At 46.3% G+C, this 21,118-nt stretch overlaps 1 protein-coding gene across 1 annotated transcript; it reads left to right on the top strand.

Annotated features, from left to right (window-relative positions):
• The first annotated feature begins 3,258 nt into the window (after nucleotides 1-3,258).
• LOC120944812 (60S ribosomal protein L37-like) lies at nucleotides 3,259-16,625 on the top strand. Its single transcript, XM_040358603.1, has 2 exons — nucleotides 3,259-3,358; nucleotides 16,245-16,625. Exon 2 carries the CDS (start codon nucleotides 16,312-16,314, stop codon nucleotides 16,603-16,605), a length of 294 nt encoding a protein of 97 aa, XP_040214537.1. The 5' UTR covers nucleotides 3,259-3,358; nucleotides 16,245-16,311; the 3' UTR covers nucleotides 16,606-16,625.
• The last annotated feature ends 4,493 nt before the right edge of the window (nucleotides 16,626-21,118 follow it).

Here is a 21,118-nt window from a genome sequence, read left to right on the forward strand (position 1 = left end):
CAGGTCGGTAGCTGATGGTGAATGTGAATAATGGAATTCAATTCTGGAACAGTCACTTGCTTTGCTCTCTCAATGGCTCCCAAAACCTGTTGCTGATGCTCTTGGGACAGATACGGCACCACCTGGATGCAAATCCCATTTAATCTTTTGACAATTTCCGCCTGTTTGTGCATTTCAATGTTCAAGCCACAGGAAATCTCATAATACATGACATAGTGTCGTTGCATCTCTGATTTCTCACTGGCCAACTTGTCACATTCCCATTTTAGACTGTGATATTGTGCCGGATCTACAGTACATGTCGGGGAAGGTAGTCTTACCCGGGTCTCAGCAGCAAGCGAGTTGATTCCAGCAACGCGGGTGGTCACGGGACAAGCAGCAGCAGGTGTAGGTAAATAAGCCGAAGTCAGAGGGCCAATGTCATTGCCCAGCACCACCTCGGCAGGTAGGTTGTCCATGATACCAACTGTGGTCTTTCCTGACCCGGCTCCCCAGTCTAAGTGCACCCGGGTGGTGGGTACGCGAAATACAGCACCCCCTGCGACCCGGACGGCAACTGTGCGAGTGGACACGTTCTCTGGCTTTACCAGATGTTTTTGAATCAAAGTGATAGTAGTCCCGGAATCTCTTAGGCCTTGTGCTACTTGTCCATTCACCCGTACCTCCTGACGGTGATGCTGACGGTTATCCGGAGAGGCCGCTTGTATTGGGTCTGCCTCATACCAAATTCCCAGACATTCCTCAGGGCCCCCCTCGGTCTCCAGGCAGTGGGCCGCAGAGGGACGTGATGGAGTGACCTGTGTGTTGGGTGTTGTGCGTCTCCAGTTGTTATTTGTAGCACTCAAAGGGCAATAACGAGCAATATGTCCCGTGTCACTGCAGTGATGGCACGTTACCCTAGGCGAATCCCGGGGGTAGTTGCTAGGCCCCTGAGGACGTGGTGGGACTGGAGCCCGAAACTCTGGGCGTGGGGTGACGGTTGGAGTACGCGGTTCTACCTTCTGAGCCAGCCGCGTAGTACCCTGGCTTACTTTCCTTGTCTCCGCGTACTCATCTGCTAGCCGAGCCGCCTCGTTTAAGTTAGCGGGACGGCGATCTCGTACCCAGTCTTGTATGTCTGCGGCCAGGTCTTGGAAGAAATGTTCCATTAGGAACAGCTGCAATACTTCCCCCCCCTGGTGTTGGCCTTGCACCCTTGGACCCAAAGGGATGCCACCCTTTGTAACTGGTTGGCCCATTCCATGTGGGAGTCCACAGCCTTCTTCTTGGACTCCCGGAAGCGCCGGCGGTAGGCTTTTGGCGTTACGGCATATCGGGTTAGCAGCGCCTTCTTGCTGGTATTGTAAAATATCCTCTGGAGCGAGAGCCCGAAAGGCTTCATTGGCTTTGCCCGACAATTTCCCCGACAAAATAGTGACCCATTGGTCTGGTGGTACCTGGTGTAGTGAGCACTGCCTCTCAAAATCCGCCAAATATCCATCGATTTCCTCCTCACTTTCTACAAAAGCTTTAAATGCAGTGAACGGTATTTTCTTTCCTGTAGCCACGGGTGGGGGGGTAGGAACTGCAGGTGTAATGGGCTGTCTCGCTCTTACCAGTTCCAGTTCTTGTCCCCTCTTCGTTTGTATCTCCTCCCTTGCTTCCCGGAACAGCTGGTTGATTAGTTCCACGGACGTTTCTGGATACAAGGATAATCTCCGCTGTACAATCCCAGTAATTACATCTTCCTCGCTGACAGGTGCAAGGGGCTCCGTTCCTTCCATGGATCCATCCATTTCGTCCAGCTCCAGCAGGTCAGCTATCAGCTCCCTCCGTGGTCTGTTGCTGGCGCTCCTACCACGACTCTCTAATAAATCTTTTAGTGTGGATCTTTTCAGCCTGGCGTACTGTGACTCCATTCAGCACTTGCTCTTTGGATAAAAGGACCATCCCACTGCTGCCAACCAATGTAACGGCTACCCAGCTAGGGAGAGGGTATCAGCCGTTGGAGAAGTCCTTTTCCCTGGCAAGCTGCGATATGCAGGTACCGCCGGTATATCCCATCGAACGCCCTTTCAAGAAACGAGACGGGCTACGTTTGCAGAGTCAAGCAGGACTGATTTTTAATGGTTCACTCTGAGATTTTATACAGTATTCAAGGCACATGAACAATCAAACTGTCCCCACCCACACATCACACCGTGGGGAAGCTTCAATCACCTTCTTTGAGCTAATTATAAACATTTCTTCATTACCAGAACTCAAACACAATGATCTCCTTGAATCAATCAGTCTCTAGACGTTCCGGCACCAAGATCTACTTAACATGACCTGGCCGGGCACATTCCTTTCTCAATAGAATTCAATTAACCTTTAGAACAATATACACTCACAGATCATCACGTTAGCATACACCTGGCAGGAGGCTGTTAACTGGTAATACACAACAGAGCGTCAATTAGCATTTAGCAGTGAAAAAGTCCCTCTACAATTAACCCTTTGAGCTCAGTAACCAGTCATGCAGTCCTCTGTAGGCAGAATAGTTCATAGGTCCATTACAATTACATAAAAAGAATAAATCCAAATCGAGTTTAACTAATTTTCCCATTTTTTCTACTGCCTACAGTTTACAATTTACAAAAATAAGGAGAACTATGGAACGTCATATTCCTTCTTTGTATGAAGTTATACAAAAATCCTATCTAAATGGTTTAAAACTGTATCTAGACGGGCTCCTTCTTTGGCCAATGCATTATCCCCCAGCGATTTTGGTTCCGGTACTCTCGTGCTGTATCTTTTAAAGTTTTTCTGTTTTTACAATTTTTTTTTCCTCCCCGGTATTATTGTAATAGGTATCACAATAATGTTAGATACTATTTTATTTATATTTGGGGACCAGGTCAATGTTAATTGTTGTGTGAGTTCTAGTGAGAACAGAAAACTAAAAGCATGAATCCAATTACTGAAGTGATTACACCTGTTTTTCTGCTAATTTGCATCATGTGATTTTCTTGTATTTTAGAATGCTAGTAATTATATTCTTTGTGGTTTTGACGAAGCACGCTAGTCGTGTGAAACACGTCACCCTTTTCTGCCTTTGCCATATGCCTGTACATCTGTTTTTATGATCTCCTGGTAATAAATGTATTCCCATCATATTGGGAGTCCAGCCATTCCTTTCGTCTTCTCTACAAATGTTCCTGCAGCAGTGACAGGGCGTGCATCCCATCTGATCATCTGTTTCATGGTTTGCAGCCTGGTTGGATCGCCTGGAGCAGCTGTAGTTTGGCCGGTTTACCTTACTTAGGATGCTGGAGCCTAGACCTGAAGCTAATTGAAGAATCTGCTTGGGTGAGGACAATGCTGGATTCCTGAACAGGTAAGTGTGCAAATATTAAAAGTTAGTAACTACAGTATTTGTATTTTTCTGGGGGAGACTGCAGCTCCTCTTTAACACATGTTTAATGCAATGCTGTCCCCAGAATAAACCTGCAAAAATTAGGGCCTGAAGAAATCACCACCCAAAGACTCTTCAGAATCCAATATTCGCAGAAGTGCCAGACTCCTGGTCACCCTTTACATTCTGTGGTTCCTCCCACCGACCCCTAAGTCACTACTGGACACTAGAGATGTGCACAATTTTTTTTTGTTTCGTATTTATTAAGATAATCATTTTATTTCATCATATTCGTTATATTAGAATGGTTTGTTTTACTAATTTGTTTAGTGTATTTGGATTTGTTTTGTATATTTGGATTTGTTTTGTATATTTGGATTTGTTTTGTATATTTGACTTTGTTTAGTATATTTGGATTTGTTTCGTATATTTGGATTTGTTTAGTGCATTTGGATTTGTTTAGTGTATTTGGATTTGTTTAGTATATTTGGATTTGTTAGGTATATTCGTTTTCTGAATCAATTCATATTTTAGAAGTTGGTTTGTATGATTGGCTATATTCATTTTAATGTGTTAATTTGTCATTTCAGGAGATTACTGCCACTATGTTTGGGTTGGATGGAGGTGGATCCATCAGAATCTCTGAATCATAACATAACTAACATAACTAAATTAATTTCAGATTAATTTGTTATGTTATAATTCTGAGATTTTGATTTATCCACCTTTAGAAAAACAAAACATAAGAAATTCAGATCATTCTTTATGTCGTTACGTTATTTTGGATGCTTCAAACATTAACAAAAGGCCCAAACTATCACATCATGTCATCCGAATGAATATGAATGAATTTGTTTTGTTATAATTTATTTCGGATTGAAATTAGTTACTATTGTGATTTGGAGATTCAGATACATCCGAATCTCCGAATAACAAACATTTTGTCTGCATTTTGATTCGTAACAAAATGAATTGCACATGTATACTGGACACAGATTGATTTATTGACCAGAGTAGTGAAAGTTAGAGTAGGCTGGGTCGTTAAAGGATCTCTTCAGCCAAACAGCTAAACTACAAGAAACAAAAAAGATTCTTAAAGCTGGATTCCAGGGACAAAAACTTTAATTCAAATATACTAAACAACCACACATCATATAAATCCACTCTGTGTGGAGGCTGGATGACTTTATCAAGCAGCACCTCTATTACCTCCCCCTACTTGCTGGAACCTTGGAGAACTTTCCAGAAGAATGGGAAGGAGGTTAGGAGGAGCTTCCTGGAGTATTGATGAGGGCCCCAGCTAATCCCCAGCCAAATGGGATGGCAGGGGGAGGGCACCTCTCAAATACTCAGAATCAGGCCAGCAGGGGCAGTGTGGAGTTTGGGTGGAAGCTGGAGATGCTGAGGAGGCTTTCGGAGGCCCTTGAGTGTAGCCCCCTAGCCTTTGGGGGGGGGGGGGGCTTGCATCTGGCCTGAGGGCTTGGGTGCTCTAAAAACACAAGGGGGAGTCCTGTTCAGAGGCACGGGAGCAAGTGTGAAGACAGCAGGAGCCAGAGATCACATCCAGGAGATCTCCAGGGAGAAAACAGCCAGGTGGCTGGTGAGTGTGTCAGTCTGGGAGGACTGTGGGAAGTAGCCAGGAGGGCTGGTGAAAGAAGCAGCTGCAAGCAAAGTGGGCTGGCAGTGCCTAAAGAGGTGGTGCTGGGATCAGTAGCTACAGGAGCTGGACACTGGGGGCCGGATTAACAAAGAGTTACGCCGGCGTATCAGTAGATACGCCGACGTAACTCCGAATCTAAGCCCGTCGTATGTTTAAGTGTATGCTCAAACTGAGATACACTTAAACATGCCTAAGATACGACGGCCTGTGCCGTCGTATCTTAGGGTGCAATATTTACGCTGGCCGCTAGGTGGCGCTTCTATTGAGTTCGGCGTAGAATATGCAAATGAGTCGTTACGCCGATTCACGAACGAACGCTTGCCCATCGCAGTAAAGATACGCCGTTTCCGTAAGAGATAAACATCCCCCCTAGGTGGCGTATTCAATGTTAAGTATGGCCGTCGTTCCCGCGTCGCAATTTGAAATTTTTTCGTAGTTTGCATAACTCGTCCGTGAATGGGGCTGGACGCCATTTACATCCACGTCAAAACCAATGACAACCTTGCAACGTTATTTAAAGCAATGCACGCCGGGATATTTTAGGGACGGCGCATGCGCAGTTCGTTCGGCGCGGGGACGTGCTTCATTTAAATGTATGTTGTGGTGGTTCAGGTGCTTATCTAATAGTTTTTTTAAACTATCGATGCTCCCCACTGAGACCACCACCTGTGGAAGGAAATTGCACATCCTGGCCGCTCTTACAGTAAAGAACCCTCTATGTAGTTTATGGTTAAACCTCTTTTCTTCTCATTTTAATGAGTGGCCACGTGTCTTGTTAAACTCCCTTCCACAAATGTGGAATGATGTGCTGGAGGAAGAGTGAATTGTGTTACACCATGTGATTTATTATCTGTTCCCTTCTGTCTATCTGAACTCTTTCTCCCACCGTAGTTCTGTATATTCCCCTTCCCTATCCAGTCTCTCATTTATTTGCTCAGTATACCACCATGCTGTAACATCTTTCCATGTGGCTTACAACACCAACGTTTTTCTACCTATAAATATCCATCATTAAACTGAACATTTGAAAGGATTCATCGTCTATCTCTCTAACATTGAGATAAGCTGTGTGATTTGATGCAAGGGATACATAGAACACCAGGTCATGTAAGCCCTAATTGAAGCTGGAGATAAAGTTTATGGCCTTGTAGTTGAGTCAGAACAAGTGTACATAGAGAGTGTATCTGACCCTAAAGAGACTTTTGTTCCAGTCAAGAGAACATTACATAATAATTCCATCCCCATCCAAGTTCTATACCCCTAATGAAAAAACAATAAAAAGTTGCTGGACTGTTTTCCTGACTCTAAGCGTGCCTGTGGAAAAATCGGTGTGCCTGACTGTGTACGGTGGGAAATCCCTATTCACTAGGGGGAATGCGCTACATGCACAAAGCCTGTGCAGAGAGCAGAGAAGTGGGAGGGGCCCAACAGGTTCCACCCACCACAGGCTGCCTGTAGAAAACCACAGGAGGGGGCGGGTACGAGACCAGACCAGGATTTGGCTGCCAAATGGCCAGAGCACTTTTTGCGGTTTGGCAACTGACAATTGCGCGGTTGTGTGAACTTGGCTCCCAAACAAACTCGACGTCCTTTTTTTCCCTTTATTTTGGTGATATTTGATCACCTCTGTGGTTTTATTTTGTTTGCGCTATTAAAATAGAGCGACAATTTACTTTTTTGCTATAATAAATATTCCCCAAAAAATATATAAAAAATATTTTTTTTCCTCAGTTTAGGCCGATACGTATTCATTTTTATTAATAATCTTTTTTATTAGTAATGGCGGCGATCAGCGATTTTTATCGTGACTGCGACTTTATGGCGCACACATCGGACACTTTTGACGCTTTTTTGGGACCATTGTCATTTATACAGCGATCAGTGCTATAAAAATGCACTGATAACTGTGTAAATGACACTGGCAGGAAAGTGGTGAAGTGTGTCCTAGGGAATGATTCTAACTGTGTGGGGGCTGGACTACCAGTGACACAACACTGATCACTGATGACAGGGAGCAGTTTACAAGACAGAACAGGGCGATGCCTTGTTTACACAGGCATCCCCCCGCTCTGTAGCTTCCCTGACACGATCGTGGGACATTGCGGACATCGAGTCTGCGGGTCCCGCGGGCACGGTCTCGGACAGCGGTGGTGCATCTATAGTGGGCGCAGGAGCGCCCCCCCCCCTCTCTCCTCTGCGCCGTCACTCAACTTAGTGTACAATACATAGAGATTCATGAATTGCATGAATCTCTATGTATTGTCGCCGCTGCCACCCACTATTCAGATGGCCGGCCCCCTGGTGAGCGACGGCCATCTGAATAACGGCAGCTGGTTGGCTGTGTGGAAGTGTCTATCAGAGCCAGCGACTTCCACATAATTAACCAGGGGACACAGGGGGTGTGCGTTACCTGGTTAACTCTGACACTCGTCTCAGCCAATCAGGTTCACTGGGTCTGGTTACCGGTAACCTGATTGGCTGAAGCGACATCGAGGGAGGATGGCTGACCTGAGAAAGGTAAGTGCTGGGGGACGGGGGGCAGCAATCTGGTGGTTTTTGAGGAGCCAAACTGGCGGCAATTGATGGGCACAGTGGTGACAATTGATGGCACAGTGGTGACAATTGATGGCACAGTGGCTGAGTTTAAAGGCATGGCAGAGTGGCAACAATTGATGGCATGGCAGAGTGGCTGTGTTTGATGGCTTGGCACAGTGGCGACAATTGATGGTACAGTGCAGACAATTGATGGCACAGTGGCGACAATTGATGGTACAGTGGTGACAATTGATGGCACAGTGGTGACAATTGATGGGCACAGTGGTGACAATTTATGGTACAGTGGCGACAATTGATGGCACAGTGGCGACAATTGATGGTACAGTGCAGACAATTGATGGCACAGTGGCGACAATTGATGGTACAGTGGTGACAATTGATGGCACAGTGGTGACAATTGATGGGCACAGTGGCGACAATTGATGGTACAGTGCAGACAATTGATGGCACAGTGGCGACAATTGATGGTACAGTGGTGACAAATGATGGCACAGTGGTGACAATTGATGGGCACAGTGGTGGTGACAATTGATGGCACAGTGGCTGCGTTTGATAGCATGGTGCAGTGGCTGCGTTTGATGGCACAGTGGCGACAATTGATGGCATGGCACAGTGGTGACAATTACTGGGCACAGTGGCTGCGTTTGAGGGAACAGTGGTGACAATTGATGGGCACAGTGGTGACAATTGATGGGCACAGTGGCGACAAGTGGTGGGCACAGTGGCTGTGTTTGATGGGCACAGTGGCTGCGTTTGATGGGCACAATGGTGGCAATTGATGGGCACAGTGTCTGCTTTTGATGGGCACAGTGGTGGCAATTGATGGGCACAGTGGCTGCATTTGATGGGCACAGTGAGGCTGCAATTGATGATTTTTTTTTCCGTTTGTTTGCGCCCTCCCAACATAAATGTTCGTGACATGGTCAGCAAGCGGTTAAACAAAATTTGCCCAGATTTCAGATTTAATGTTCATTGATTTTTTCATTGGTCAGCCAGTATTTGATACTAATGGCTCATTCCTGGTTCATCTCGAAGCCCAACTGTGAGGGACGGATACATTTTCATGCGTTGCTTGGTCCCTTTCACTGGCTGCTTGGACAGAACTCACATCGGTCAAGTCATTCATCCATAACGTCCTATTCAATTAATTCGATGAAACGGCTGCAGTCCAGTGAAGGTACAGATCACCCACCACTTAAAAAACACAGTCTGGAGCTACAACGGCTCCTGATTTCATAGAATGACACGAAGGCTTGCCTCCACTCCAATGTGTCACATTCAATAAGACGGCTATTTTGACTTGGCTGGCAGATAGCAAAATAATGACCTCATTGAATGCACTTAGCGCATCTTCTTTTAAGTAAGGGTGGCTATTACTTCACTGTGGTCTTGCGGACCAGGTGACGTAATGACTGTGGAAGCTGCCTTTATTATTGTTGTTCCGTCTGATCTATTATACAGACATAAAGGGAAGCCCCGGCCTGTTTGGTTTACACATTGTTCATGCCTACTTAAGCATTCCTCTGTGCCTCTGTGTCTTCACTGCAGCCATAATTTGATGTTTTTCTCTGAGACTGTACTCTTTGATGATGGGGGAGAGAGGAGCGCTGTTACAAATTCATTTAATACCTTTCTGGCCAACTGTAAAGCAGGATAATGAACTAATAAGTAATTAAAGTGAAGTTTAATTTGCTTTTAATTTGCTTTCTCTGGTACCCCCATCTCTTTCTCATCAACATGGTAATGACATTTTTAATAAAACCTTTCCATTTTCATTACATGTCTTATTTTAGACCCACTGACATCATCACTTGGTCTCTGTGATTCTCTATGAGAGGCAGGCCTGCAGGATGCTGTGCATAACTGCCTGAAAACATCATGTGATACGTAGATACTGAACCTCCATGACTGAAAGAGTGGAAATATTTTAAAGGAAAGGGGTGGGCCAGCTACAGTCAGACTGGTGAAGGAAGAGCTAGATAATGCTGGACATCCCCCACCCAGGAGTGACCTGGGGGGGGGGGGGTACTCAGGTAACAAAGATTTATGCTGAGAGGAGTAATTTGGGGATTTGTCCAAAACTAATATTTCCTCCCCCCCTCGTGCCGCTTTCCCCGGACTTCTCTGTCAAGAGCAGTGGCACAACCATCCACCCGTCCCCACATACCAGGGTGCAGGCGTTGTCCTGGACTCTGAACTCTTCTTTTGGCCCCACATCCAATCACTTTCCAAAGCTTGCCACCTCAACATCTGCAATCTCTAACGTCAGCTGTTATTACGCTGCCCTATAAAATGTATGCTATGTGTGTGGTGAATAAGCGGCGCCCCTAAGCGGTGCTTGCCTGACACCTACCCCCACCAATGTATGGAACCCCCCCCCCCGTGCAGTGGCGTATCTAGGGTATGGCAGCCATGGCAAGTGCCATAGGCGCCATGGGGGAGGGGCGGCAAAAAGCCTCCCCCTGCAAGAAAAAACTCCCACCTGTCCTCCCGCGGCTGTCTCCTGCACTAATATAGCCCCCGGTGCGGCAGCTGGCACAGCAATTGCTAATATTGCTACTTGGCCTGGAGAGAGGATTGACAGACGCCCCCATGACGGCTGATGACTGGCCAGACTTAGTACATGTAGCCTTAGGGTAGGATAACAGTGACGGAGGCAGAGCCAAATGCTCCGCCTACCCTCCTCTGCATGGCATCATCTTCTCCCCGGAGCTGGGAATGTGACATGAGGCGAGGAGGAGAAGAGTGGACGGGAAAAGGATTGGATGGCGGCCCGAAGGGGAACCCCCAGCAGTAGTGTCCCCCCTTGCATCCCCCTGTGTCGCCCTGTCTGCACTGCATCCCTCTCTGTCCTTCTCGCACTGCATCCCTCTCTGTCCTTCTCGCACTGCATCCCTCTCTGTCCTTCTCGCACTGCATCCCTCTCTGTCCTTCTCGCACTGCGTCCCTCTCTGTCCCCAGCGTCCCTCTCTGTCCTTATCCCACTGTATCTCTCCCTGTCCCTGGCCTCCCTCTCTGTCCCCAGTGTCCCTCTCTGTCCTCCTCACACTGCGTCCCTCTCTGTCCCCAGTGTCCCTCCCTGTCCCTGGTTATCTGAAAGATGTGTTTCAAATGTTTTGACAGGGGCGCAGTTTCATTTCTGGCCATAGGCACCATTTTCACTAGATACGCCTCTACCTTCGTGGGTATGCCACTGTTTACTTTAACCCTACTTACCATAGGCGCTCTGCTTTGCACCTTATTTTATAGTTTCTTCTTTAGCTTGACGGAACGTTAGTAGACAACATGAAAGTGCTAAGCTTGCACAAATAAACTTCTCTTAGTACCACATCCATTTCATCTTAAAAACTAGAACTGAGCTCCTATCTCCGAGATCTCTATCCAGCACAGGCAGCTCTCCCAATGAACACATCTGTTCTGATTTAGTATAAAATTGCATCTATCAAAGACTTTGTACATAGGGATTAAATGTACTTTTGTTTTGGCAAATGCACAATAAAGAACAATTCTATGCGTATTTGTCAACTATATGATCTCACAGAACAAACAGAGTCTGGAAACGTAAACTGTACCAACCCCTTGCGCTGCCTTTTCCAATTTGTATTCTTCATCCACAGTGCCATGTCAGGAAGCCCATCACGTCTCGCTGATTGATCTGCTTAAAAACCCAGAGTACATATGACCTTCTAACAGCGTATCATTTCCATGCCATATCATAGCTAGAGAAATGTCGTCTTACACTTTTTTACTGTTAGCGTGAGGGGGGTTTGAATTCATCTTTTTTGCTGAGTGGAGTTAAAAAAATACTGTGACTTGATCTCACATTTTACCATTTATTAAACTAAGTGATGAAAAGAAAAGTCAGCACAGTACAAATTTGGCCATAAAATGGGAACTTAGAAGTTCCTATACAATTCTTTAGGTCCGTCTTTCTCGTCCATGATTCAGAGGGACATTTGGGTTCCTCCTGAGGTTTTTAGGGGTTCTTCAAGCTGTAGAAAATGGACCTCCACCTACAATGACCACCAATGCAAAGTGGCATTGTTCCACTGACCACCAAAGTAGAAGGTTGTTTTTACCACTAGTGCTAAAGGACACCCTCACTAGTATTAGGGGACACAACCACTAGTGTTATGGGACACTACTACTTGTGTTAGGGGACAGCACCACTAGTGGTAGGGGACCTTACTTCTTGGGTTAAGGAGCACCACCGCTAATGCTAGGGGACATCACCACTTGTGTTAGGGGACACCACTATTAGTGTTAGGAGAAACCACCACTTGTGTTCCACTGACCACCAAAGAAGGGGGTTGCTTCTACCACTAGTGTTAATGGACACCCTCGCTAGCATTAGGGGACACCACAACTAGTGTTATGGGACACCACTACTTGTGTTAGGGAACACCACAACTATTTTTAGGGAACACAAGCACATGTGTTAGGGCAGTGGTCATCAACCCTGTCCTGCAGGGCCCACTAACAGGCCAGGTTTTATGTATTACCTTGGGGAGATGCAGTCTAGAATACTGCAATCACCGAGGAGCAAATGATATCAGCTGTGATGTATTTCAGTTATCTTGCAAACCTGGCCTGTTAGTGGGCCCTGCAGGACAAGGTTGATGACCACTGTTAGGGGATGCCACCACTAGTGTTATGGGACACCACTACTTGTGTTAGGGAACACCAGCACTATTTTTATGGGACATAAGCACATGTGTTAGGGGCAGAGGCGGCTCTAGGCTTAGGCAAAACTTAGACATGAGGCCCCACCCATGTGTCCCATGTACGAGTCTGTAGTCCCTGTGTGTGGGAAGGTGTGTATGTGATGCTCAGTATGGTACCTTCCATGCCAGTGCCAGCCAGGCAGGTGTGGAGCGGCCGGGTGAGAGGCGGGGGCTGAAGGAGCAGTCCCAGCTGTCTTAGGGCCCCACGTAGACATGCTGCCTGCACGTCTTGTGAAGATGGCACCTGGAGCAGGGTGCCGTCATCCAGACACTGCCGCCCCTAGAGGCCTTTGCTGTCCTGTACCTGCTGCCACCGGACCGGACGCTCCATGAGGAGCCCGCTATTGGCCTGTACCTGATTGGTCATCAGTCAGCCCCTGGGCCACAGAGTCTTAGCAGGGGTAGGGTGAGCCACCGGCGCCATAATCAGTGTTTGAACACAGGCAAATTAGGTGGCCGTGAGGCCCCTGTGAGTGTGAGGCCTTAGGCGACCGCCTAATTTGCCTAATTAGAGAACCGCCTCTGGTTAGGGGACACCACCACTAATGTTATGGAACACCAGCACTAGTGTTAAGAAAAAACACCACTTGTGTTAGGGGGCACCACCACTAGTGTTAGGGGACACCACTATTAATGTTAGGAGAATCCACTGACCACCAAAGAAGGGGGCTGCTTTTACCACTAGTGTTAATGGGCACCCTCGCTAGCATTATGGGACACCACTACTTGTGTTAGGGAACACCATCACTATTTTTAGGGGACACAAGCACATGTGTTAGGGGACACCACCACTAATGTTATGGGACACCACTACTTGTGTTAGGGAACACCACCACTAATGCTAGGGGACACCACCACTTGTATTAGGGGACACCAGTCTTAAGAAAAAACACCACTTGTGTTAGGGGGCACCACCACTAGCGTTAAGGGACACCTCCACTGGTGCTAGGTAGCACAACATTTCCACTATCTGTATTTAATTTCTGTTGTTATTCATTGCATTTCAAAATTAGTGCTGAAAATAAATATGTCGTATGCAGCAAGTAGGTATTAAAAATGATCTGTCCCTTGTGATACTTACCTAATCTCTACCCTGGTCCTCTTTGGTCCTTGTAACAGTTCATAGTTGTGTGATTTATCATACGTACATATGCTGTTTTTGTATGTGCCTGTTCCATGTCGCCCCTGCGTGGGCAAACCATGGCTTGTCATACCCTCTTTAACCACTTGAGCCCCGCGCTATTGACAAAAGACGTCAACAGCGCGGTTCTCAGGTGCCAAGTGAACGTCTTTGGACGTCATTTGGAATGCATTACCCGCGCACGCCACTGGGGGGCGCGCGGCGGGTAACCACTGTGCCGCCGCATCGCTGGGGACCCGATGCGTGTACCTGGCGGCCGCGATGTCCACCGGGTACACGCGATCGTCGGGAACACAGCCGGTAACAGCAGGGACGTGGAGCTCTGTGTGTAAACACAGAGCTCCACGTGCTGTTAGAGGAGAGGAGACCGATCTGTGTCTCTTGTACATAGGGACACAGCATCGGTCACCTCTCCCAGTCACCCCCTCCCCCCACACAGTAAGAACACACCCAGGCTACACATTTAACCCCTTCCTCACCCCCTAGTGTTAACCCCTTCCCTGCCAGTCACATTTATACAGTAATTAGTGCATTTTTATAGCACTGATCGCTGTATAAATGTGAATGGTCCCAAATTTGTGTCGAAAGTGTCCGATACGTCCGTCGCAATATTGCAGTCCCAATAAAAATCGCAGATCGCCGCCATTACTAGTAAAAAAAAAATAATGAAAAAAAATCATAATTCTGTTCCCCATTTTGTAGGCACTATAACTTTTGCGCAAACCAGTCGCTTATTGCGTTTTTTTTTTTTTTTACAAAAATACGTCGAAAAATACATATCGGCCTTAACTGAGAAAAAAAATTGTTTTTTTAAAAAAAAAATTGGAGATTTTTTTTATAGCAACAAGTAAAAAAAAAATATTTTTTTTAAATTGTCGCTATTTTTTTGTTTATAGCGCAAAAAAAATAAAAACCGCAGAGGTAATCAAATACCACCAAAATAAAGCTCTATTTGTGGGGAAAAAAGGACGTCAATTTTGTTTGGGAGCCACGTCGCACGACCGCGCAAATGTCAGTTAAAGCGACGCAGTGCCGGAAGCTGAAATTTCGCCTGGGAACGAAGGGGGTTTATGTGCCCAGTAAGCAAGTGGTTAAACGAAATAAAAATATTGAACCAGAAAAAATTATCTGTCCCGGAAATCAAATACTCAAGGTACGCCACATTCTTTTTTCTTTTTATTTACAATTTCTACAACTTACTGATCATGTATATCAAGTATATTAATTTTTTAGCAGAAGTTACCCAAGACCTAAAAATATTATTAATGGTTTAGGTCTTTGCTGTGGTACTCCAACGGGAGTCCTGAAAACCAGGGCGCTCAATAATGCAAATAACCACAAAAAAGAACATCAACCAGCCTAGCCTACCCTCTTTCTATATCACCACTGATGATAATTTTATGATCACAATCCTACAACCAATAGTAATGAATTGGATGTTCTGGAGGCCAAACTTTACTTTGCATACTTGGGTCTGCATTTGCTTAATGGAACGCCATGGATTCTGGAAACCCTGGAATTCTCTTAAGATGTAAAAATGGACATGACTTATGGCTGCTTTGCGGTTTACCTGCATCAACATTATGATAAAATCCTGCCAGGAAACAACTAATAAGTTAGGGTTTTTGCCTTTAGTTATCGTTTGATGTTACAAAATCATAGTCCCTTCCATACTGTAACACATTCTGTCTAGGGCGTCCAGCCACTGGTGTTCCTTCTCTCTTCTCTCTGCAGCAAGCAACTAAGTCTCAGCATCAGCAGGCAGCCGCCGCTCTGTTCGCACCTTGTGTCAGAGGATCATCGGTGGCAGAGGACTGTGTCCCGACTCCCGAATGAATGGAAGCAAGCAAACATTCATTGATGGGCACTGGTAGGCTGCATTGATGGGAACTGGTAGGCTGCATTGATCGGCACTGGTAGGCTGCATTGATGGGCGCTTGTAGGCTGCATTGATGGGCGCTGGTAGGCTGCATTGATGCGCGCTGGTAGACTGCATTCATGGGTGCTGGTAGACTGCATTGATGGGTGCAGGTAGGCTGAATTCATGGGCACTGGTAGGCTGCATTCATGGGCGCTTGTAGGCTGCATTGATGGACGCTGGTAGGCTGCATTGATTCGCACTGGTAGACTGCATTCATGGGCGCAGGTAGGCTGCATTCATGGGCGCTGGTGAGGCTGCATTTGATGGGCACTACATTAAAAAGGTGGGGTGTACACGAGCAGGGGAAAGGGGGTGGATTTAGGGGTGGAGTCGGGGGGCAGCAAAATGAGGTTTCGCCTAGGGTGTCAAAAATCCTTGCACCAGCCCTGCGCACATGTGCAGCTCATTGGTTGCCAGTGAGGTATTCACTATGGTAGAACACAATTTTATTATCCCATGTGATGTGTATCTGTTGTTATTATGTGGAATGCACAGGCTACAACATATAGAATGACATCACTGAGCTACCAAATATTTATAGCTTTGTACCAGCCCTACTCGCTCACCCAAAACTGATCAAAGGACACATCTGGAAACTCAAAGAACAAAACTTTCCCCCAAAATGTGAAAAGCTGATTACAGAAAGATTAGACTTGAATGAACAGAAAAGAACATCATGCTCCGTTATCCTTAAGTGGAAGCAAGATGCCAGCACTGACTGCTGCATGTGTAGAATGCTGAATAGGAATCATGAACGGTATTTAATATGGACCTAGCATCAGATATCATTTTCATTGTACTGTAAGTGCATGCATAATATGTGATGTATAACAGTAACACCTACATATATTTATTACCTCCTACAGAGATCACAGTACTCTCCCTGACAACATAAAAACTTGGAGTCGTCAAACGTCTCGGCCATCGGGTAAGATGACGAAGGGAACATCTTCATTCGGAAAGCGCCGCAATAAGACGCACACTCTGTGCCATCGATGTGGCCCTAAAGCCTTCCATTTACAGAAGTCCACCTGTGGCAAGTGTGGATACCCAGCTAAGTGCAAGAGAAAGTACAACTGGAGTGCCAAGGCCAAGAGACGCAACACCACCGGAACCGGCCGCATGAAACATCTGAAAGTTGTGTACCGCAGGTTCAAGAATGGATTCCGTGAAGGTACAACTCCTAAACCCAAGAGAGCCGCAGTTGCAGCTTCCAGCTCCTCTTAAAGCGGAGTTCCACCCAAAAGTGGAACTTCCGCTTAAACCACTCCTCGCTCCCTTACATGTCACATTTTGCATGTCATTTTTTTGGGGGGGGGACCGCTTAGGCAACACGTCATATCGCCTTTTGGCGGCCCCTCCCTGTAGGCGATCACCTGGGACAGGTCCCAGGTGATCGCCTGTCCCCTCAGGTAGCGCAGTGCAGTGAGTGCCCGGCCGTGAAGCCGAAAGCTGTCAGTTAGAATGGAGGCGCCGGCGGAGAGGGGGGGGAGAGGAGCAGAGCTCCGGGTGTCACGTCGCTGGACAGTGGCGCAGGTAAGTATCTGTTTATTAAAAGCCAGCAGCTACACTTTTTGTAGCAGCTGACTTTTAATAAACATAAAAAAACGCTGGATCTCCCCTTTAACCACTTGGGATCTGCGCTATGGACGAAAGACGTCCACAGCGTGGCTCTCAAGTGCCGAGTGGACGTCTTAGGACGTCCTGCTGTTGTCATTCCCCGTGCGCGCCGCTGGGGGCGCGCAGCGGGGAAACAACATGCCCAGGGCATCGCTCGGGAGCCGGTGCGTGTGCCTGGCGGCCGCGATGTCCGCCAGGTACCCGCGATCGGCGGTAACAGCAGAGACGTGGAGCTCTGTGTGTAAACAAACCACAAACCTTTCTCGCTGTACTCTATGTTTTCTGCTGAACTATTGGCATGTTTATTTCTTCTTAGTCCTCTCCATCCCTTTTTTTTTTCATTCTGGATAGAGTAAGGGGGGCAGGGGGGTTACAGCTCCTGTAAGTTTATTTTTTACCATCCTTGTCCCATTGCAGAGATTTTTCTTCATTTCCTGCCCCATAGCCAAACAGGAAGTAAGAGGAAATCTCTGCAGATTAAGGGAATCCCTCCCCCCCTCCCCCCCCCCAGGCCCTCAGAACCAGTGTCCCCACTCGAAAATTTCAGAGCGGGTCTTAAACAGAAAGGGGTGTGGTCTTGACAGGAAAGGGTGGGTCATATTTAAAATAAGAGGTGCACGAGTTTAGTCAGACCTAGGGCAGCACAAAACCTAAATACATTACTGGGTAGGCCTCACATTGACACTCAACGTGGAGGGAAACATGGAGGACATGACTGACATCCACCCCCTACCCTTACATATGGAATAAAGATGTCTTCTATGGAAAGGTCCATTATCTAGAGGGAGAAAACACTATTTACATTCTATCCAAATGCATTATACTTATTTAGACTGTGGAGCCATGCTGCCCAGGGGCCCCAGCTGCATAGGGGACCCTGCACTTTGCCCAAAGCAGCTGGTCCTTGAGCCCACCCTTCCCCGAAATTGGGGGCCCCATGATAGCACTGAGAGTGATAGATACACAGGGGAGGCAGTCTGCCTCCTACCTACCTGATGTCTGTTTACCTGCACTGTCATCATTGTAGGGGCCCCAGAGCATTACTTTGCCCAGGGGCCCAAGACTCTATTAAGACGGCCCTGGGTGGAGCTAAACCCTTGTATTCCTGTTTGTTGTAACAGTTTCTCAGCTTAATGGCACTGAAAGTTTGTTACTCTTTTAGCATAAGATTACTGTATATACTCCTATATACGCCTCAGCTGCTGCATGATATAAACAAGCACAGTCCATCAAAAAAAAGCAGCATCTGTCAGAGGAAAAACTTTGGGAGTAACTTACTCATTGCAGATCATAACTCGTAGTAATAAATCAATATATATAAAGTCCAGCGCTATCAAAAAATGAGAAGTGTAACATGAATTCAATAAAAAAAAAAAAAAAAATGTAACAATGTATAAGTGACATAATGTATACTCAAATTCATCAATAAAAGTCTGTAAAGGTCCAAAAATAAAGATAATAAAAGAGAAAATCAATAAAATATAAGAAGAGGTCCCAGTGTGCCAGAAGAGCAGATTCTACGGGTAAAAAAGAAATAGATTATTGCATGCAGAGGAGAGCCAGCTTCCCCAGATCCTCTGTGTAACAATGCAAAAGGTAGCAGCTCACCAGAATGTGTTGTCCTTCAAACTAATGGAAAAGCCAAATGAACTGTAGGGAAAAGACGTTCCCAAATACATCCAAAGAGGTAGTGACAGAGCTGGCGTGCTCAGAGTCTCGTTCCCGATATATGCATATTTAGAACATAAACTATCATAGCGTAATTCTGTATAAAAGGGCAATTTATTATATATAAAAAGGTGCACTCACATATCGATAATAAAAAACGAGCATGTAATCACATGAAAAATGTAACATAAACAGTAACAAGCAGCCGAAGAATGTGATGATTTCACGACTGGTCCCAACCAATGCGTTTCGTCATATACTTGACATGCTCCTGATGACGTCAAGTATATGATGAAACGTGTTGGCTGGGGGGGTTGGAAAATCTGGTGCAGCTATGCTTGCAGGAAGCTGATTGATTTCTATGCAGAGCTGCACTATACTTTGCACTCTCCAGCTCTAGTAAATCAATCCCATAGTCTCTATAAGACTCTATAACAACATAGTCTAGCTAAGAATCACTACTTCAGTAAAACAGTTCAGAACACAAACAGTTACATTTCATCAAAAACAGCATCCCTCTCAAAGAAGTCCAGGGTAGTTCTGGTAACAAAGGTTAACAGCTGGAGGGATACAAAGATTGAGGACATGGGGGCTCCCCACTGGAACCAGAGCACTCAGGTAGTAGTTGAGGAGGTGCTTCCCACAGTAGCTGTGTCTTTCAGAGAAGCTGCATGCGATTTATCACAAGCCCATCTTGCTACACACCAGTTCTGACAGTGGAGGGCCTCTCACATGGCTGATGATCACTTGCTCAGCTTCCTCTACCTCTCTGAGCTGCTGAGTGAGGAAAGCAGCAAAATGTATCTTCCCTGAGTGTGTCCAAGAACCCAGGGGTTAAAGGGGCCTGCATGTGCAACTGAATATGATGAGTAAATGCAATCCAAGGAGCTGATAGTAGAAGAGAGCAGAGTGAAAGATTAACATGATTGTAAAGTCTTGTCTAAAAAGAACAAACCTATTAAAATTATCTGCATTATGCAGTGGTTTTGCACAGAGCAGTCCTGACCCTCCTCTTCTTGGCTCTCCTGGCCCCTTCCTCCTATTGAGTGCCCCCACAGCAAGCAACTTGCTATGGGGGCACCCAAGTCGAGTCACAACTTCCTGTGTCAATTCAGACACGGAGCCCTGGTTCAGCCCCACCCCCTCTTTACTGATTGGCTAACTGACTTTGATTGACAACAGCGGGAGCCAATGGCGTCGCTGCTGCTTCTCAGCCTCAGCTGAGGGGTTTGTGAACATCGCTGTAGAGAGATGGGGCTTTGGTAAGTATTAGAGGGGCTGCTGCACATGGAAGGTTTTTTATCTTAATGCATGGAATGCATTGAGATACAAATCTTCTGACATTACAACCCCTTTAATGAGTCTATCAGTATTCTGCTTCCCCTTTAACTGTCCAGTCCCAGGCTGGGGATGGGGAGGAGAGCTGTAAATGGAAGTGAAAATGCAGCAGAGAAAGATCAGCTACCCTCCTTTGCTAGACAGGGCTGTGCTCCGGGGCAGAGCTGTGAAAAGTTAGGAACTGGGTTGACAGAAATACAAATCCATTGGCAGGTAAAACCTTTTTTTTAAATAACAATGTTTTTTTTTCCTACATTGTCAAGCATGTCAGATGACTTATTCTCCTGCTGAGTCCCCGTGGTTTCTTGTTTTCTGACCTATGCTACTACAGGACACAAAGCTCAGCAGAAAGCAACAAAATAGTTTTTTCTTAAAATCTAAAATAAGTAAAAAATCTGTATAAGGGACATTACTTGCAGCCAGTGTGATATGTCCCTTGTCCTGCTGGCTCTTGCTCATTCTCTGGCCCCCCCACCCCTTTTATTTTCTATGAATGGGGGAGGGGGGTGGAAGGGGAAAGCATAGTCAGCACTCTTGATGAGTGCATATGGCAGGTACCTTGGCTCTATCAACATACAACCGCAGGAGTTAATAGAGCCAAGAGAGCTATCATATGCACTCATCAAGAGTGCTGACTATGCCCACCCTTTCCACCCCTCCTTCATTCACAAGAGCTGTACCAGTGGCGGCCTGTCCATACGGGGAGCAGGGGCGCCTCCCTCCTAATCCATGCGTACATATTTGCCAGCACACCATGGATTGACAACTTCCGTCCAAAAGTTTTTAATGAAAGATATCACATCACAAAGGAAAGTGCAAAGTTTCGAAGCCGCGCAGGACCCCTTCGTCATCATATGCCTGAAAAAGGGGTCTTGCGTGGCTCCGAAACGTTGCACTTTCCTTTGTGATGTGATCTCTTTCATTGAAAACTTTTGGACGGAAGTTGTTGATCCATGGTGTGCTGGAAAATATGTACGCTTGTTTGATGTTTCCAGGACCCAACTGGTAATCGCTGCAGCACCCACCATTTTATGAGCCATATCTGCCAGGAACGTGTGCGATAGGAATATTGATCAGACTCCTAATCCATGTGTCTGGCCCCTTAATCTACATG

The sequence above is a fragment of the Rana temporaria genome, chromosome 7, assembly GCF_905171775.1.
Source record: "Rana temporaria chromosome 7, aRanTem1.1, whole genome shotgun sequence".
In the NCBI taxonomy this organism is placed as follows: domain Eukaryota; kingdom Metazoa; phylum Chordata; class Amphibia; order Anura; family Ranidae; genus Rana; species Rana temporaria.